Here is a 19,476-nt window from a genome sequence, read left to right as displayed (position 1 = left end):
CATAAGATACTAAATTATTTACCAAAACATTAATAAAAAAAACTTTCATGGCACTTTAAAGAAATTTTTGCCCAAAATACTACAATTGTGAATCATCTAATTACCTTCCATGACCATCTTGTGACATAAAATTTACAGAACTTCAAAGCATATGTACATTCTGTTTCACCATACAAAAGAACATATTTCCCTTTTGGGTATTTCTTTAGAAAGTTTTTCGTTTTACTGTGAATGATTACAGGAGAAAATTCTTTAAATTTTTTATCTCCCTCATAGCTTTTCTGCAAACACTTCACTAAAACTGTAATTTGGCCAGCTCCTACCACAAGTTCAAATCACAGGTCCACATTTAAGAATGTCAGTTAGTGTCCTTGAACATCAGTACACTCAGGAATCATGTGTAAAGGAGACACAAAATCCTCTACTTCAGTACACTAACAATTTTTATCTCTAGAATTGTAAAAAAGTGCTTTTTTATTGATTATACACTGCTCACATATTGGAAATGCACATAGATATCAGTACAATACAATACAGAAATGAAACATGGAAAAAGAGTGACAGCTGCTTCGAATATCCAAATGGTGTGCTCTGAAATATGACCACGTAACTTTCTTGAAACTGAACTTTAATTAGTATAATTTACAGAATTTGACTCTATATTTGCAAAATTTACCTTTTCATTTTTTGCTAATTCGTGTTAGAAAACTATCAAGTTTTAGTTCATGTATTGAAAATGGTTAATTGTCAAAACCTTTTTGTGAAAGTCTTATTGTCAAAATGAAATGTAAATGACAGGTACACATCACATAGGAGGTAAGAACAATAGTCTCATGAAAATGAACTTTGCTACGGTATATACTCAACATTTCTTAAACAAATTAGTTCTTCAACAACCTGTACCAAATAATTTTTCACTTATTTTCATTATTACCTTCATTTTTCATGTAAAATATCAAACTGTTCCTGACTAATGTGCCACACCTTTTCAGGCAGTAGGTTCTCACTAATTTACCTCATACTATGCAGATTTGTCATCGCAATAAAATAATACTCCCTTGTAAATCATTCATTTTTATATTACAAACAAGTTGACTGCAGAAGTGCATCCACAGAATAAACTGCCACAAAAAAGACAGGGTCTCTAACCATTGCTGCTTCATATAGACCTCGTAATGCTTCATTAAACTTGTCCCTTCTTGTACGTCATATTTTGTCACTTCATTACTATGTTGTTGTTGTGGTCTTCAGTCCTGAGACTGGTTTGATGCAGCTCTCCATGCTACTCTATCCTTTGCAGGCTTCTTCATCTTCCAGTACATACTGCAACCTACATCCTTCTGAATCTGCTTAGTGTATTTGTCTCTTGGTCGCCCTCTACAATTTTTACCCTCCACGCTGCCCTCCAATACTAAATTGGTGATCCCTTGATGCCTCAACACATGTCCTACCAACCGATCCCGTCTTCTAGTCAAGTTGTGCCACAAACTTCTCTTCTCCCCAATCCTATTCAATACTTCCTCATTAGTTTTGTGATCTACCCATCTAATCTTCAGCATTCTTCTGTAGCACCACATTTCAAAAGCTTCTATTCTCTTCTTGTCCAAAATATTTATCATCCATGTTTCACTTCCATACATGGCTACACTCCATACAAATACTTTCAGAAATGACTTCCTGACACTTAAATCTACACTCTATGTTAACAAATTTCTCTTCTTCAGAAACGCTTTCCTTCCCATTGCCAGTCTACATTTTATATCCTCTCTACTTTGACCATCTTCAGTTATTTTGTTCCCCAAATAGCAGAATTCCTTTACTACTTTAAGTGTCTCATTTCCTAATCTAATTCCCTCAGCATCACCTGACTTAATTCGATTACATTCCATTATCCTCGTTTTGCTTTTGTTGATGTTCATCGTATATCCTCCTTTCAAGACACTATCCATTCTGTTCAACTGCTCTTCCAAATCCTTTGCTGTCTCTGACAGAATTACAATGTCATCGGCGAACCTCAAAGTTTTTATTTCTTCTCCATGGATTTTAATACCTACTCCAAAAATTTCTTTTGTTTCCTTCACTGCTTGCTCAATATACAGATTGAATAACATTGGGGATAGGCTACAACCCTGTCTCACTCCCTTCCCAACCACTGCTTCCCTCAGATGTCCCTCCACTCTTATAACTGCCATTTGGTTAATGTACAAATTGTAAATAGCTTTTCGCTCCCTGTATTTTACCCCTGCCACCTTCAGAATTTGAAAGAGAGTATTCCAGTCAACATTGTCAAAAGCTTTCTCTAACTCTACAAATGCTAGAAAGGTAGGTTTGCCTTTCCTTAATCTTTCTTCTAAGAAAAGACGTAAGGTCATTATTGCCTCACGTGTTCCAACATTTCTACAGAACCCAAACTGATCTTCCCCGAGGTCAGCTTTTACTAGTTTTTCCATTCATCTGTAAAGAATTCGCGTTAGTATTTTGCAGCCATGACTTATTAAACTGATAGTTCGGTAATTTTCACATCTGTCAACACCTGCTTTCTTTGGGATTGGAATTATTATATTCTTCTTGAAGTCTGAGGGTATTTTACCTGTCTCATGCATCTTGTTCACCAAGTGGTAGAGTTTTGTCAGGACTGGCTCTCCCAAGGCTATCAGTAGTTCTAATGGAATGTTGTCTACTCCTGGGGCTTTGTTTCGACTCAGGACTTTCAGTGCTCTGTCGAACTCTTCACGCAGTACCATATCTCCCGTTTCATCTTCATCTACATCCTCTTCCATTTCCAAAATATTGTCCTCAAGTACATCGCCCTTGTATAGACCCTCTATATACTCCTTCCACCTTTCTGCTTTCCCTTCTTTGCTTAAAACTGGATTTCTCCAAAGGTCTCTTTAATTTTCCTGTAGGCAGTATCTATCTGACCCCTAGTGAGATAAGCCTCGACATCCTTACATTTGTCCTCTAGCCATCCCTGCTTAGCCATTTTGTACTTACTGTCGATCTCATTTTTGAGACATTTGTATTCCTTTTTGCCTGCTTCATTTACTGCATTTTTATATTTTCTCCTTTCATCAATTAAATTCAATATTTCTTCTGTTACCCAAGGATTTCTACTAGCCCTCGTCTTTTTTCCTACTTGATCCTCTGCTGCCTTCACTACTTCATCCCTCAAAGCTACCCATTCTTCTTCTACTTTATTTCTTTCCCCCATTCTTGTCAATTGTTCCCTTATGCTCTCCCTGAAACTCTGTTCAACCTCTGGTTCTTTCAGTTTGTCCAGGTGCCATCTCCTTAAATTCCCACCTTTTTCCAGTTTCTTCAGTATTAATCTACAATTCATAACCAATAGATTGTGGTCAGAGTCCACATCTGCCCCTGGAAATGTCTTACAATTTAAAACCTGGTTCCTAAATCTCTGTCTTACCATTATATAATCTATCTGAAACCTGTCAGTATCTCCAGGCTTCTTCCATGTATACAGTCTTCTTTTATGATTCTTGAACCAAGTGTTAGCTATGATTAAGTTGTGCTCTGCGCAAAATTCTACCAGGCGGCTTCCTCTTTCATTTCTTACCCCCAATCCATATTCACCTACTATGTTTCCTTCTCGCCCTTTTCCTATTGATGAATTCCAGTCACCCATGACTATTAAATTTTCGTCTCCCTTCACTACCTGAATAATTTCTTTTATTTGATCATACATTTCTTCAATTTCTTCGTCATCTGCATAGCTAGTTGGCATATAAACTTGTACTACTGTGGCAGGCATGGGCTACGTATCTATCTTGGCCACAATAAATCGTTCACTATGCTGTTTGTAGTAGCTTACCCGCATTCCTAATTTCCTATTCATTATTAAACCTACTCCTGCATTACCCCTATTTGATATTGTGTTTATAGCCCTGTAGTCACCTGACCAGAAGTCTTGTTCCCCCTGCCACCGAACTTCACTAATTCCCACTATATCTAACTTTAACCTACCCATTTCCCTTTTTAAATTTTCTAACCTACCTGCCCGATTAAGGGATCTGACATTCCACGCTCCGATCTGTAGAACACCAGTTTTCTTTCTCCTGATAATGACATCCTCTTGAGTAGTCCCCGCCCGGGGATCCGAATGGGGGACTATTTTACCTCCGGAATATTTTACCCAAGAGGACGTCATTATCATTTAACCATACAGTAAAGCTGCATGCCCTCGGGAAAAATTACTATATACATCTCCATTAAGTAATTTGTCTCTTGCATATATGTCTCTTTACTTCATTAAGTAAACATCAAAATTCCTGCTTTGCTTTATTCACAAAAAATGGCTCTGCTGAGTGCCACTCAACAGGAACCCGTCACATTACTAACAAGACATTTCTTTGTAACATATAACTGACTGAACCTTATTTAATTCAATCCTCTGCATCAGCCTAAAGGACTATTTTATGACACACACACTAACTGACAAGATAGTCTGTTGTATCTTACTGACATAAATATTCGCTTTAAATTGCACAAATGACATTATATTGCTTTCAGATATTTACGTAAATAGTACTGAATTAATTATTAAAACCATTTCTTTTACTGCTTCTGTATAAATTATCATTGATTTTTTTTTCTTTTTTGCAACAATCCATGAAATGTATCCACAGTTGAAAATATGGACAGCCATCAGTTTTATAATGGAATGAAGACAATGGAAATATGTGCTGGATTGGGGCTTGTCTTGTGACAGCCAGAGCGAGAGCACCAGCAGCAGCGAGTACTGTTTGTATAAAGCGTTTATTTTGCATTTTGTTTACGACCTTCCACTAAGGAAGGGATTCTATTTGTGTTTATCTGCTCTGCATAGTAACTAACAGTCCTTGATAAAACTTTACGTAGTTTTCGTGTTAGATTTCTTAGTGTTTTCTTGATCGTTTAGAACAGAAAGCGCCCTAAAACCGTCTTTTGTTTGTTTCGCGGCCGTTAGCCACTAGTCACTTGAATCAGCAGTTGTCTTGTGACAGCCAGAGCGAGAGCACCAGCAGCAGCGAGTACTGTTTGTATAAAGCGTTTATTTTGCATTTTGTTTACGACCTTCCACTAAGGAAGGGATTCTATTTGTGTTTATCTGCTCTGCATAGTAACTAACAGTTCTTGATAAAACTTTACGTAGTTTTCGTGTTAGATTTCTTAGTGTTTTCTTGATCGTTTAGAACAGAAAGCGCCCTAAAACCGTCTTTGTTTGTTTCGCGGCCGTGTCTTGTGACAGCCAGAGCGAGAGCACCAGCAGCAGCGAGTACTGTTTGTATGAAGTGTTTTTGTACTTATTTGCTGCGCTTAGCTTTTAAATAGTTTTTCTGGGAAAACCTAGCGTAGTTTTCGCGTCTCGTATTTCAGTGAGTGTTTCTTGATTATCAGAGTAGCTCATCAGAAGATTATCTTGGGAATTTGTCACCGTATAGGGTAGGGTAAACATAGTCATGTGTAGGGACTGTGGTTGTTGTGAGCGGACGCAAGGAGAATTGGCCACTCTTCGGGGGCAGGTGGAGGCTTTGTCTGTTAGGCTCATCGAGCTTGAGGCGCAGGCGTCGGCTCGTAGTGGCGTTGGGGCAACTGTGGTGAGACCTATGCCTACTTCGGTGGCCTTGGAATCACATGGAACCCCTGATGTCGCTGCGTCTTCCGGCAGTGAGCATCTTACCGGTCAGCCATCACTCCAGGGTGAATGGCGGACAGTGGTGGGCTCGCGCGTGCCTGGCCGAAAGGCGAAGGTGGGATCTGGCCGCGTGGCAGCTGCCTTACCCCTTTCCAACAGGTACGGGGTGCTTCCTAGTGGTGATGACATCGTTTCCGAGCCACCACAGGATGCCTCGCCTGTTGGGCCAGTGGCCGATTCTCCGGCAAGGTCCCGACAGTCACAGAGGGCGGGCCTATTAGTTATAGGGAGCTCCAACGTTAGGCGGGTTATGGAGCCCCTCAGGAAAATAGCGGGTAGGTCGGGGAAGAATGCCAGTGTGCACTCGGTGTGCTTGCCGGGGGGTCTCGTCCGTAATGTGGAGGAGGCCCTTCCGGCAGCTATTGAACGCACTGGGTGTGACCGGCTGCAGATAGTAGCACATGTCGGAACGAATGACGCCTGCCGCTTGGGTTCTGAGGCCATCCTTGGTTCCTTCCGGCGGCTGGCTGATTTGGTGAAGACAACCAGCATCGCACGCGGAGTGCAAGCTGAGCTTAATATCTGCAGCATAGTGCCCAGAGTCGATCGCGGTCCTCTGGTTTGGAGCCGTGTGGAGGGTCTAAACCAGAGGCTCAGACGACTCTGCGACTATAATGGTTGCAAATTCATCGACCTCCGTTATTGGGTGGAGAACTGTAGGGCCCCCCTAGACAGGTCAGGCGTGCACTACACACCGGAAGCAGCTACTAGGGTAGCAGAGTACGTGTGGCGTGCACACGGGGGTTTTCTAGGTTAGAGGGACCCCCCCTTGGGCGAAACGATAAAATACCTGACGGCTTACCAGAGAGGACATTATCATCGTTGATAAAGAACGTCCGTCCTCAGAGACCAAAAACAGGAAAAGTTAACGTAATATTGGTAAACTGCAGGAGTATCCAGGGCAAGGTTCCTGAATTAGTATCTCTTATTGAAGGAAATAGTGCGCATATAGTATTAGGAATGGAAAGTTGGTTAAAACCGGAAGTGAACAGTAACGAAATCCTAGACACAGAATGGAATATATACCGCAAGGATAGGATAAACGCCAATGGTGGAGGAGTATTTATAGCAGTAAAGAATTCAATAATATCCAGTGAAGTTATTAGCGAATGCGAATGTGAAATAATCTGGGTTAAGCTAAGTATCAAAGGTGGGTCAGATATGATAGTCGGATGCTTCTATAGACCACCTGCATCAGCAACCGTAGTAGTTGAGCGCCTCAGAGAGAACCTGCAGAACGTTGTGAAGAAGTTTCGTGATCATACTATTGTAATAGGGGGAGACTTCAATCTACCAGGTGTAGAATGAGATAGTCATACAATCAGAACTGGAGCCAGGGACAGAGACTCTTGTGACATTATCCTGACTGCCTTGTCCGAGAATTACTTCGAGCAGATAGTTAGAGAACCAACTCGTGAAGCTAACGTTTTAGACCTCATAGCAACAAATAGACCGGAACTTTTCGACTCCGTGAATGTAGAAGAGGGTATCAGTGATCATAAGTCAGTGGTTGCATCAATGACTACAAGTGTAATAAGAAATGCCAAGAAAGGAAGGAAAATATATTTGCTTAACAAGAGTGATAGGGCACAAATCGCAGAATATCTGAGTGACCACCATCAAACGTTCATTCCTGAGGAAGAGGATGTGGAACAAAAATGGAAAAAATTCAGAAACATCGTCCAGTACGCCTTAGATAAGTTCGTACCGACTAAGGTCCAAAGCGAGGGGAAAGATCCACCGTGGTATAACAATCATGTACGAAAGGTACTACGGAAACAAAGAAAGCTTCATCATAGGTTTAAGAGTAGTCGAATCATAGCTGATAAGGAAAAGCTGAATGAAGCGAAAAAGAGCGTAAAGAGAGCAATGAGAGAAGCATTCAACGAATTCGAACATAAAACATTGGCAAACAATCTAAACAAGAACCCTAAAAAGTTTTGGTCATATGTAAAATCGGTAAGCGGATCTAAATCCCCTATTCAGTCACTCGTTGACCACGATGGCACCGAAACAGAGGACGACCGAAGAAAGGCAGAAATACTGAATTCAGTGTTCCAAAACTGTTTCACTGCGGAAAATCGTAACACGGTCCCTGACTTCAGCCGTCGCACGGACGCCAAAATGGAAAATATTGAAATAAACGATATCGGAATTGAAAAACAACTGCTATCACTTAGTAGCGGAAAAGCATCCGGACCAGACGAGATACCCTTAAGATTCTACAGTGATTATGCTAAAGAACTTGCCCCCTTTCTATCAGCAATTTATCGTAGATCGCTGGAAGAACGTAAAGTACCTAGCGACTGGAAGAAAGCGCAGGTCGTTCCCATTTTCAAGAAGGGTCATAAATCAGATGTGAATAATTATAGGCCTATTTCGCTTACGTCAATCTGTTGTAGAATAATGGAACATGTTTTGTGTTCTCGTATTATGACGTTCTTAGATAATACAAATCTCCTTCATCATAACCAACATGGATTCCGCAAACAGAGATCATGTGAAACTCAGCTCGCCCTATTTGCCCAAGAAATTCACAGTGCCGTAGACACTGGCGAGCAGATTGATGCCGTATTCCTGGACTTCAGGAAGGCATTTGATACGGTTCCGCACTTACGTTTAGTGAAAAAAATACGAGCTTACGGAATATCGGACCAGGTTTGTGATTGGATTCAGGATTTCCTAGAAGAAAGAACACAACATGTCATTCTTAACGGTTCAAAATCTGCAGATGTAGAGGTAATTTCGGGAGTACCGCAAGGAAGCGTGATAGGACCTTTATTGTTTACAATATACATAAATGACTTAGTTGACAACATCGGTAGCTCCGTGAGGCTATTTGCAGATGACACGGTTGTCTACAAGAAAGTAGCAACATCAGAAGACTCGTACGTACTCCAGGAAGACCTGCAGAGGATTAATGCATGGTGCGACAGCTGGCAGCTTTCCCTAAACGTAGATAAATGTAATATAATGCGCATACATAGGGGCAGAAATCCATTCCAGTATGATTATGCCATAGGTGGTAAATCATTGGAAGCGGTAACGACCGTAAAATACTTAGGAGTTACTATCCGGAGCGATCTGAAGTGGAATGATCACATAAAACAAATAGTGGGAAAAGCAGGCGCCAGGTTGAGATTCATAGGAAGAATTCTAAGAAAATGTGACTCATCGACGAAAGAAGTAGCCTACAAAACGCTTGTTCGTCCGATTCTTGAGTATTGCTCATCAGTATGGGACCCTTACCAGGTTGGATTAATAGAAGAGATAGACATGATCCAGCGAAAAGCAGCGCAATTCGTCATGGGGACATTTAGTCAGCGCGAGAGCGTTACGGAGATGCTGAACAAGCTCCAGTGGCGGACACTTCAAGAAAGGCGTTACGCAATACGGAGAGGTTTATTATCGAAATTACGAGAGAGCACATTCCGGGAAGAGATGGGCAACATATTACTACCGCCCACATATATCTCGCGTAATGATCACAACGAAAAGATCCGAGAAATTAGAGCAAATACAGAGACTTACAAGCAGTCGTTCTTCCCACGCACAATTCGTGAATGGAACAGGGAAGGGGGGATCAGATAGTGGTACAATAAGTACCCTCCGCCACACACCGTAAGGTGGCTCGCGGAGTATAGATGTAGATGTAGATGTAGATGTAGAACCCAGCTTTCCCACTTATCACAAGTGGTTGCCTTACCATTAGGCTATCGGAGTGTGACACATGGCCAGACCCATGTTTCCATATGTCGTCAACAATATGTCATTAACCTGCAGTCATACATTCATTATGTATATTCCTGTACAGGGAGACATTTTAATTGAAAGTCACTTGCCTGGTATCAATGGATAAATACACTATTACAGTGCCTGCGTTGTTCAGAATTACAATGCAGTGTTCCTTCAGACTTGCATGTCCAAAGGAACAGGCACTGCAGTGACTACAGTCATTATGAAATACATAAAATGTATCCACAGTTGCAAATATGGACAAACATAAGCTGTATAATGGAATGACAACAATGAAAATTTGTGCTGGACCAGGTTAGGACAGATTTCCCACTTAACATGAGTGGTCACATTATTGTTAGGCTATCTGACAATGCCCCACGGTCAGACCTGAACTTCCGTATGTTGTCAACCATGTGCCATTAACCTGCACACGTACATTCGTTATGTATATTCCTGTACAGGTGAGACATGTTAATTGAAATTTGCTTGCCCAATGTCTGTGGATAAATATGATACTGCAGTGCTTGTGTTGTTCAGAAGTACAATGCAAAATGCTCCTTCGGACATGCATGCATACATACTTGTCCGTAGGAACATTGTATCATACTTCTGAACAATACAGGCACTGCAATATCATAGTTTCTACAAGCTTTCTTAAAAATTTCACATTTTCTCATATTTTGGCTTAAATCACATTACATTTTTACATCAATTTTTGCTGAAAGAGATGTGATAGTTGCCAAAATTTCCTCATTAATATACTTAACAACAAAATAAGACTCTTTTTCCAAAATTTCTGCTGACAAATCTTTTGCTTCCATTCTCTTATCTTTTATCAGTATGAACTGACATACAAAACTTCTAATTATAAGCACACAGAAAATCTGATTACTGGAATACAGACAGCAGAAGATAATCAACCTTTCTCTTTACCATCTATGTATAGGATAGTCAGGGGATTGAGTGATTCCAGAAAAGAAGAGTGAAATCACACAGCTTGGGAAAGCATTATGTGCCAAATAGTGTGCTAAAGAGTAGCGAACCTCCTACATACTGGTGAATTCACGGTTAAATTGACCCCTTGCCACCTCATTTGTTTTTGCAGCATTGAGTGAAAACCCACATTTACCTTTCAAACAGTTTGCCAGACCAGTGCACAATACAGTGAAATCTCTGAATGTCTGACATCCAGTAAATGCAAATGCATTCACCATTACCATCTACCTTGCAAATTGTCTTTTGCTCATTTACATTGAACATTAGATATTTTATTACTAAACACATACATTTTACAACCATTATTAACACAATTGTCACCTTTGTTAGCCATTTCATTTAATAAATGCCCACAGTCTGTTTCAACATCAGCAAAAATACCATTATTTACAGCAACAATTTGCTGATCAACTCCCAGTTAGTGTATATCAGCAATATTCCTTCGCACTACATCAGAAATCAGTTCATTACTTGTCAGTATTTATATCAACATTTGTCCGCACTATCCCCAGCTCATCAACGTCAATTTTCTTTAAGCATCCTCATGCTGAGGAGTGATCGAAGACAGTTTGAAAGAATAACTATTTATTAACTAAACAAAACTTAATTATAATGTCCTTAGATGAATACCAACACAACTACATACAACAGAAATGTCTCTCATATGATGTTCTCTATAATGTGCCAACATGAGAGACCCCAGAGTTGCAGTAGGCAGCGGCATGAAGATCTGGGACTTTATTGGGCTGGTGCTGCCATAAACTCACTTAGCATGGTCCGGCGGTGTCCTAAATAGTCAGATGCAGATGGATATCCATGTGACACTGTGAGGGCACGTGACCTGGTGTAGCAAAAGAGTGCCCTGCTGACTGCTGCAACAGGTACACTGCCTGTAGATGAGGTTGGCATGACCAGATACTGTGGAGGCAAAATGTAAGTCCATGGTAAACAGACCAGCCCATACACAGAAAATTTTCAGTGTTGATGAGAGCTGTTTACACACGTCTGGCTGGCAGGGCGACTGCCCACGTGGCCTGCCTGGTGTGCAGACAAATAGACTACCAGGCAGATACAATACTTCTGTGCTTTGTCTTGTTGACAATATCACCACCACTATTACAGAAACATGGCTCAATTACTTCTGAATTGTCCTGATAAGAATCAGTAACTGCTATCTCCAGCCTCTCATAACTTTGCTTTCCAATTGCATTTTCCTTTGACAGCTTGTCAATACTAAAAGATTACAATCACATACAACAGGTTAAGTTATGTGATGATGGCCTTAGAAGTCGAAAGCCGGTTCATAATGAACTATTAAATAACTGTTATTGTGGAACATTAATACTGTGTATTTTAACATCACCTTTTTCTTTCAGAACACGCCATCTGAAATGTAAACGGCAGGACTGTGAAGAATTCATTGTCCTGCATCTTGGATTTCTTGATTATACACATTACATCCTCACCATCCATTTCTATGGCCTTGAAAGTTTTCATCAGCGGTACACAATCCGTGATGTAACATTCTACGTAAGAAATATGTTTGTTTCGATGAATTTTAGAGCTAGATAATAATTTCACTGGTTTTTCAACTTCTAATCTATTTCATATTCATTATATTTCGTGTTTGTTATTAGTACTTTTTTCCATAAATCTGATGTATCACAGTCTTTTTTTAAAGAAATATATTGTTTATGAGAGAGAAGCAAGCACTTAAGTTACTATTTCTTTTCTTTGCAGTTCAAGAGCTACAATCCTGCCTTCACTCAGATTGAAATCTGGTTCCGTTTTATTTTCTTACTTATTACATTTGCTGTCACAGTAAGTGCATTCCATTTATAATCCTGTAAACATAGTAATCATTTGTATTTAAAATTATATTTTATTAACTCTGTTATTCATGCTCTGTTATATAATATTAATCTGCAAGGTAACAGTGTACAAAGCATAAAGCTTCTAGTGCTGCAATAAGTAATATGAAGAATAGTGATATAACTAGTTCAGTTCATAATAGCTTTTTGTTTATAAATGTCACTGTAGATTGCAATTCAGTTTGATGATGTGTTAAGCAGACATTGTTACCCATCTCGATAGATGCATATTGCTGGATGTGGATGCCAAGACACACAAGTGAATACATTATCAAGCTATGTCAAGTATCTTTGTGAGCCTATCCCATTAATTTAAAAGACTTAAGCTCAACCTTTCTGAAACAGTAAAATGTGTATACATTATTTGTGTCTGTATATGTGCCGATGGATATGTGTGTGTGTGTGTGTGTGTGTGTGTGTGTGTGTGTGTGTGTGTGTGTGTGCGAGTGTATACCTGTCCTTTTTTCCCCCTAAGGTAAGTCTTTCCACTCCCGGGATTGGAATGACTCCTTACCCTCTCCCTTAAAACCCACATCCTTTCGTCTTCCCCTCTCCTTCCCTCTTTTCTGATGAAGCAACCGTGTGTTGCGAAAGCTTGAATTTTGTGTTTGTGTTTGTTTGTGTGTCTATCAACATCCCAACACTTTCGTTTGGTAAGTTACATCATCTTTGTTTTTAGATTTATTATAGAGTACTGACCATATGAAAGTTAAAAGCAGTGTGAAAATTACTTCACATGTTAAGCAAATAATACAGCAATATTGGCTTGAAATGAAAATTGGGGGAATTTAAGCAAAGGAGCAGCCACTTGTATGCAACTATTTCAAATGCATCTCAAACCTTTTCATACTGCAGGCAGTTACTCTATTTTCACATGACAAACTGGGAAGGTCAGTCACTGGACAGCCAGAATTATAGAACAATACCAGAGAAGGAAAGTTGCCACTCACCATATAGTGGAGATGCTGAGTCGCGATAGGCACAATAAAAAGATTCACACAATTAAAGCTTTCGGCCATTAAGGCCTTTGTCAGCAGTAGACACACATACATACACGCACACACACACTCACATAAACGCAACTTGCACACACATCAGCAGTCTCAGAGAGCTGAGACCGCACTAGAATTATAGAGAAAAAGAAAAAGCAAACTTGTGGCTCAACAAACACCAGAATGTAGTACAGAAAAAAGGATGATTAGAGTTTAACGTACTGTTAATAATGAGATTAATAGAGAGGAGCACAAGTTTGGACTAAGGAAAGTTGGGAAGTAAATTGGCCATATCCTTTTCACAGAAACCATCCCAGCATTTTTCATAAGTGATTTAGTGAAACCACAAAAAACCTAAATCTGGATGGTCAGATGGGGATTTTTGAACAGTTGTTCTCCCAAATATGTGGCCTGAGACATAATATGTACAGGGTGGTCGGAAATTCCCTTTACAGGCTTCTAGGACTTGTAGAGGGGAGTGAGTATATTGTATTTTGAATGGGAACCCATGTCCGGAAATGTCATCCAACGAGAGTACAGAACGTCAAAGTTATAGGTGCAGGTGTCTGTAAATGTACATATACACGGGGTGATTCCATGATGATGTTACAGACTTTCTAGGAAGATGGAGAACGATAAATGTATTAATTTGAAGTAAGGATCCCTGTACAGGAAATGAACGAGTCGAAAGTTATAAACAAAAACCGTTCTGATACCTCTGACAGTTTTAATACATGTACCGGTTCTTGTGTTGCGAAGAATGTAGGGTTGGTAACTTTCATTGGTGGTAGTGTGGACAAAAACGAGAAAAAATGTCCAATAAACGTGGGCTCTAAAGAGTGCACCTTAACAGCTGTGAACACTTGTTCAGTAGAGGTGATGTGTTTCACATTAGCGAAGATGAACGAATGGTCATAGCTCCTCAGGTATGCAATTTAGAGCTCACATTTATTGGACATTGTTTTCATTTGAATAGGCTTGAGTTTCCCAATGCACCAAAGTGTTCAATGCAGTATCGATCTTCCGAGAACTATCACTTGACATTTGACTTGCGCCAGTAGTGCAAGGGATACCCTAGAAACTTGAACTAGCTACTTCAACAGTCTAATGCTCTGCATAAAAATTGATGATTTTGGGAAACACAATAGGAAATAGTGTTAAATTCTATCAATTTACACACTTTTGTTGTGTCTGAACGGGTTTGCAATAAAAATTCTTGTACATTTATGGCTGCTGTATACACACATTTATGTGGCTTTTTAAGTAAAGATGACATTCATCTTATTTTTCAAGAACCATGACTTGATTCTGAAACCAAGTCAGTTTTCTATTTGGTTATGAGAAATTGTAATGATTTACCAAGTGGGTTTAAATGAGAAATTTAGTTGCTGTTCATGTATTAGAATTTTAGTGAAAAATGTCATCAGCTTTTAATTAGCATTAGAATAAGATGGTGATACAAAGATGAAACAAGAAAGAAAATTAATCCAGAATTGTGGAACAAATGAAATAAACCACAATAAACTGACAGCATTTGTTATCCCAAGAATAAATTACAGCAGAAAGACCCCATTGTGGTTATGGTACCAACACTTGTTACTAGATCATGGTACGATCAAAAGTTCAAGAATTGGACTGAATCGTGATTGCTGTCTTTTATTGATGTATTAGTTATGTTGTTACATATGACCTGCACAGAGAAGATATTACAGCCTGTGTTTCACTATTGCTCAAGCACAACAGTATGTAAGTACTGGAAGCGGAACTTTGATGAGGGGAGTGGCAAGTGGGCAGCAGATTTCGTCATGCTGCAAACCATGATAGAATCTATACTGCATACTTTGGCTTTTTATGAACATCTACTGCTTTAAACTGCAGTTTTCCTGAATCATTTGTACTCAGAATCCAATAATTGACTTTGATATTGGACAAATATATGACAATAGCAGAAATGCTAAAAATCTAGATTGTCTAGACTGGGCCAGTAGCATACGGTATTTATGTATCACTTGCAGCAAAGTTGTCGACGCTCACCATGACGTGTGATGGCAACAATAGGGGATTTGCAGCTGCTGGTTCTACACAACCAATTAGAGAGTGGCAAATTGACAGTATGATCAGAAGAAAGAGACAGTGTAGCATTCTCATGACAGTACAGAAGTTAAATCCACTGTGTGTTCGAAAGAAACAACTGTGTTCTCAGGTGTCATTGTAACCACAACCTTAGAAATCAAAACATATTCAGAGGAGATAGCCAGATACTTGTGACAATGAAGATGTAAGTTTCACATCTGACCTGTTAAAGTGATGATTAAAAATAGTGATACCACAAATGACAGGCTAAGTAAAAAGAAAGAAAGAGCAGGTGCTGAAGACAAAAATTAATGTAAAAAATTCCTTTTTGTAAGTTTAGAATAGGTGTAATGTTAACTTTTTTGAGAGATACCTTACATCAGTAAAATTTTGTAATTTTGATTAGACAGAATATGTTAAAAAATAAATAAGATGTTACATTCAAGTCATCTTATACTTGGATAAATACAGTATACAACAATACCCTGGACTTATGCGATAGGTGGGACAGAACAATAACCTTGAAAGTCAAATTCATGTGAGTCATGATTCAATTTTGCATATAAATACATACAAATTATGTTCAGCTGGGACCAGAGACTTAAAGAAAACAATGTAATTTAGAAGAAAAATTTTTAATAAAATGTTCAACAATACAGCAAATTATATTACACAAGGTGTTATACAGTGCAACAATGTAAAGTTATTGTGATGTAGAAAGCTTCATAAAAACTAACAGTGTCATCTGATGAATCAATTTTTTGTTCTTCTCACAAAAACTTTCCTCGGAGCATGCTAACTAATTTTTTATTCTCCACTTTTGAGCAGAAATGTGCATTTTGTTGGAGTCTTTTTTTTCCAATATTTATAAACTTTTTTCAGTTGAAATGAGGCCTCGTGTCAAATTTGCAACTGTAGTTTGATCCTTTGCTTGAACTTCGTTTGTTCATTGTTTTGCTCTAGCTCGTGCAGTTCTATAAGCTCAATTTTTAGCTCGTGATTATATGAATCCATCAGTGTTTGAGTGTCACCACCGTCAACTCTAAATTTAACTGTCTGGCAAGATCAAGCACTTCTTCAGTCGCATTATCGATTTGTTAGGATCTGGTGCTGATTCCCCCAGGGTTTCAGTGGTGAAAAAAATGTACACAGTTTTTCCAGACACCATTTAAAGTTTTCTGTGGAATTTCATTCCACGACTGTTCATTAATTCTCATGGCATGTTAAACATTGAATTGCTTCCAAAATTTTTATCAGAGAACTTGTTGTTCTGTCTCATAGCTTCATGTAGATGAGCAAATGGTCATCTCTTGTTCTATGCTTTAACTGTTTCAATGACTCCTTGGTCCATCAGTTCCAGGAAGCTGGTTGTTTTTGGTAACAAGAATACAAATTTCACACATGGGTCCAAATTAATTATTGTTAACAGAAGGATGACCTGGTGTTTAGTTGAGTAATAGCATCACTGCAAATGGGATTTGTTTTAACTCGCAGTAATGTTCGACTTCAGGTATGTAGTGATGACCAAACCAGTCCTCAAAAAGGGAAATTGTCACTCAAGCTTTAGCTAAAGCTTTTGACTTCCAAACTGCAAGCAGCTCAGCTTCAGATGTATTTTTGAAAGCTGTTGGACTATCTGAGAAATAAATTAAGAGAGGTTTTAATGTACAATCACCAACTGCATTCACACCAACCGGCACTGTCAATCGATCTTTGGTGACTTTATAACCCAGAAAGGTTTTCTCTTCTTTTATGCATCTGCTTCGAAAACAGACCAGTTTCATCTACACTGTATATGGTTTGGCTGGTATGGCCACCTTCTTCTATCATAGCCTTGAGTTTCTCTGGATACAGTACTGCAGTCTCTTTATCAGCGCTTGGCACCTCTTCACTTTCTCCAATGCTATGCCAATTATAATGACTTTTGACTGGGCTAAACCATCCATTCCTAGCTTTAAACATCTCATCTTTGGCTGCCTCCCCAGCCAATCCTTTCAGTCTCTCAAAACTCAGTTTAGCATGAGAGCATACAGCATTCTAATCAACAGGACAGTTTGTCACTCTTAATTGATTATCACATCATAATTTTAACATGGTTTCCATCTGAGCAATGACACTATGATGTTTACTAATGATACTTGAATTCAGAAATTGAGCATTTTTCATAGCTTTGAGAACTGCTTTCTTTACGTTTATAATTGTTCTGACTGTTGATTCTTGCACATCAAACTTCTTTGCCATTTCACAAATTTTAATTTTTGCATTAAACTCTTTGGTTATATTAAGTTTTCTTTCAAAAGATAATGATTCTCTTTTCTTGTTTGAAGCAAACAAATCAGCTCTGCTTTGTTTGGATGACATAGTTAAAATCTACCTATCCAGCTCCACAGATAAAATGATTCCACGCAAAGTATGTCCAAACCTGTTGTAAGCCAAACACTGTGTGGGCAGAGTGAGGGAATAGAGATGTGTGGCACTCTAACAGATGAATCATGTATCTCTGGATTTGCATAAAATGGTGTAGCACAGGTCAGAGTATTGCTGTAGTATTAGGACCAAATACAACCTCCCCAAAGACTCTAGGAGCTTGACATTGGTATATGAAAGATTCAGACATGTGAACACACTCAGCAATCTGCCAGAGCATACTAAATGTGTTATTCATGATGTGGTAGAGTTCAGCAACATTCAGTTTATTAAAAGAAGTAGTTTTCATGCAGTGAAGCTGTTTTCTCATTTGAAATAAACAATCAAATTCACTTCATTTGTAATTAGCTTATTTTGCCTTCTTGAGAATTATCTTGTTAAACTACACAAAACTTACTTTATATACTTACAGCACATCATGATCCTCACAGAAGTCTAGAAAGAACAATATGTAATGGTGTCTCATATTATGAGAAAAGGTCATAATTTGTGTGTGTAATTGAGTGATAATCTCCTAGGAGGCAAAATTAGCTAATCATAGATGAAATGAAAGGAAAGTATTTATTTCAAATAAAGAACTGTCATGCTCAAGAAAATGACTTATTTCAGGAAATTCGGTGTGTTACAGACGTTCTTGTGGGCAATGTCTTTTACTCTATTAAAGATTGTCTTCACAGAAACTTTTAAAATATGTTTGTTAATTTGTAGTATAATTAATATTAGCATTTCAATATTCCACAGTATTAAAGTCATTTAATTACATTTTACTTAAACAAAATGTATAGCCTTGATTTCTACCCACATCCCAGAGACCTCTTTCAGTGGTATGCATGTAAGCAGATTAATTTTAACATATCTGTTGCATACAATATAACCAACATGTTATAAAGACATGTTGACCGAGACCCAATGTGCTACAAATGTAACATACAAGGCCTATAAGTACCTTGAATTTGGAACAAAACATACAGGACATTTAAATCCTCATTTTCACATAACCACTCCACAGTTGCAGACCGTCTTCGTGACTGCAATTGCATGTAAACAAACTTAATAACAGATGTGACTTATCTTCAGAATAAACAACAATCAAAAACTGATCATGATAGTTGAGTAGTAACATGTACTTAATGACAAAGACAAGGATTAGCAGTCGTACACTACTTAGACATAAAAGACCTAACAGATGACAGATGCTTTAAAACATATAAATGTTATACACTATCACTAACAAAATAATCAGAGATCAGCATGCCAGTAGAATATATAACAGTGTAAAAAATATGCAGAACACACTCCAGTTGAGGCACATAACCCAGTACATATCATCTACAAATCATGATGGGAGGGACCCTCCATAGTATACAGTTGCTGTAAAGAAACTTCTAAAGAGACAGAGACAGAGACTACTGCATAATAGGTGTAAAACAAAGCATAGGTCTGTAGAAAGAGAGATGCTGAATGAAACGCATTTGGCTATCAAGAGGACAATGCACGAAGCCTTGTACAACTACTGTAGCAGTATGTTATTGACAGATCTCTCAAATCCAAAAGAAATTCTGGTCATAAGTGAAGGTTGTTAATGGTCCAGTCAGTCATGGATGAGACAGGAACAAATTGAGGGTAACAGAGCAAAAGCAGGAAAGCTTAACTCAGTTTCAAACATTCCTTTAGAAATGAAAATCCA

The 19,476-nt window shown here is 38.7% G+C and overlaps 1 protein-coding gene across 1 annotated transcript in view; it reads left to right on the top strand.

Annotated features, from left to right (window-relative positions):
* LOC126144361 (transmembrane protein 181) overlaps window positions 1-19,476 on the top strand; it is a 233,961-nt gene that overhangs the window by 160,296 nt on the left and 54,189 nt on the right. Inside the window, exons 6-7 of the mRNA XM_049915486.1 lie at window positions 11,803-11,956; window positions 12,167-12,247. Of these exons, the coding sequence (XP_049771443.1) occupies window positions 11,803-11,956; window positions 12,167-12,247 (235 nt within the window). The remainder of the gene's footprint in view (window positions 1-11,802; window positions 11,957-12,166; window positions 12,248-19,476) is intronic.

This window comes from Schistocerca cancellata, chromosome 2 (genome assembly GCF_023864275.1).
Source record: "Schistocerca cancellata isolate TAMUIC-IGC-003103 chromosome 2, iqSchCanc2.1, whole genome shotgun sequence".
Lineage (NCBI taxonomy): Eukaryota > Metazoa > Arthropoda > Insecta > Orthoptera > Acrididae > Schistocerca > Schistocerca cancellata.
Note: the sequence above shows the minus strand (reverse complement) of the source record. Positions and strands in the feature narration are given on the sequence as shown.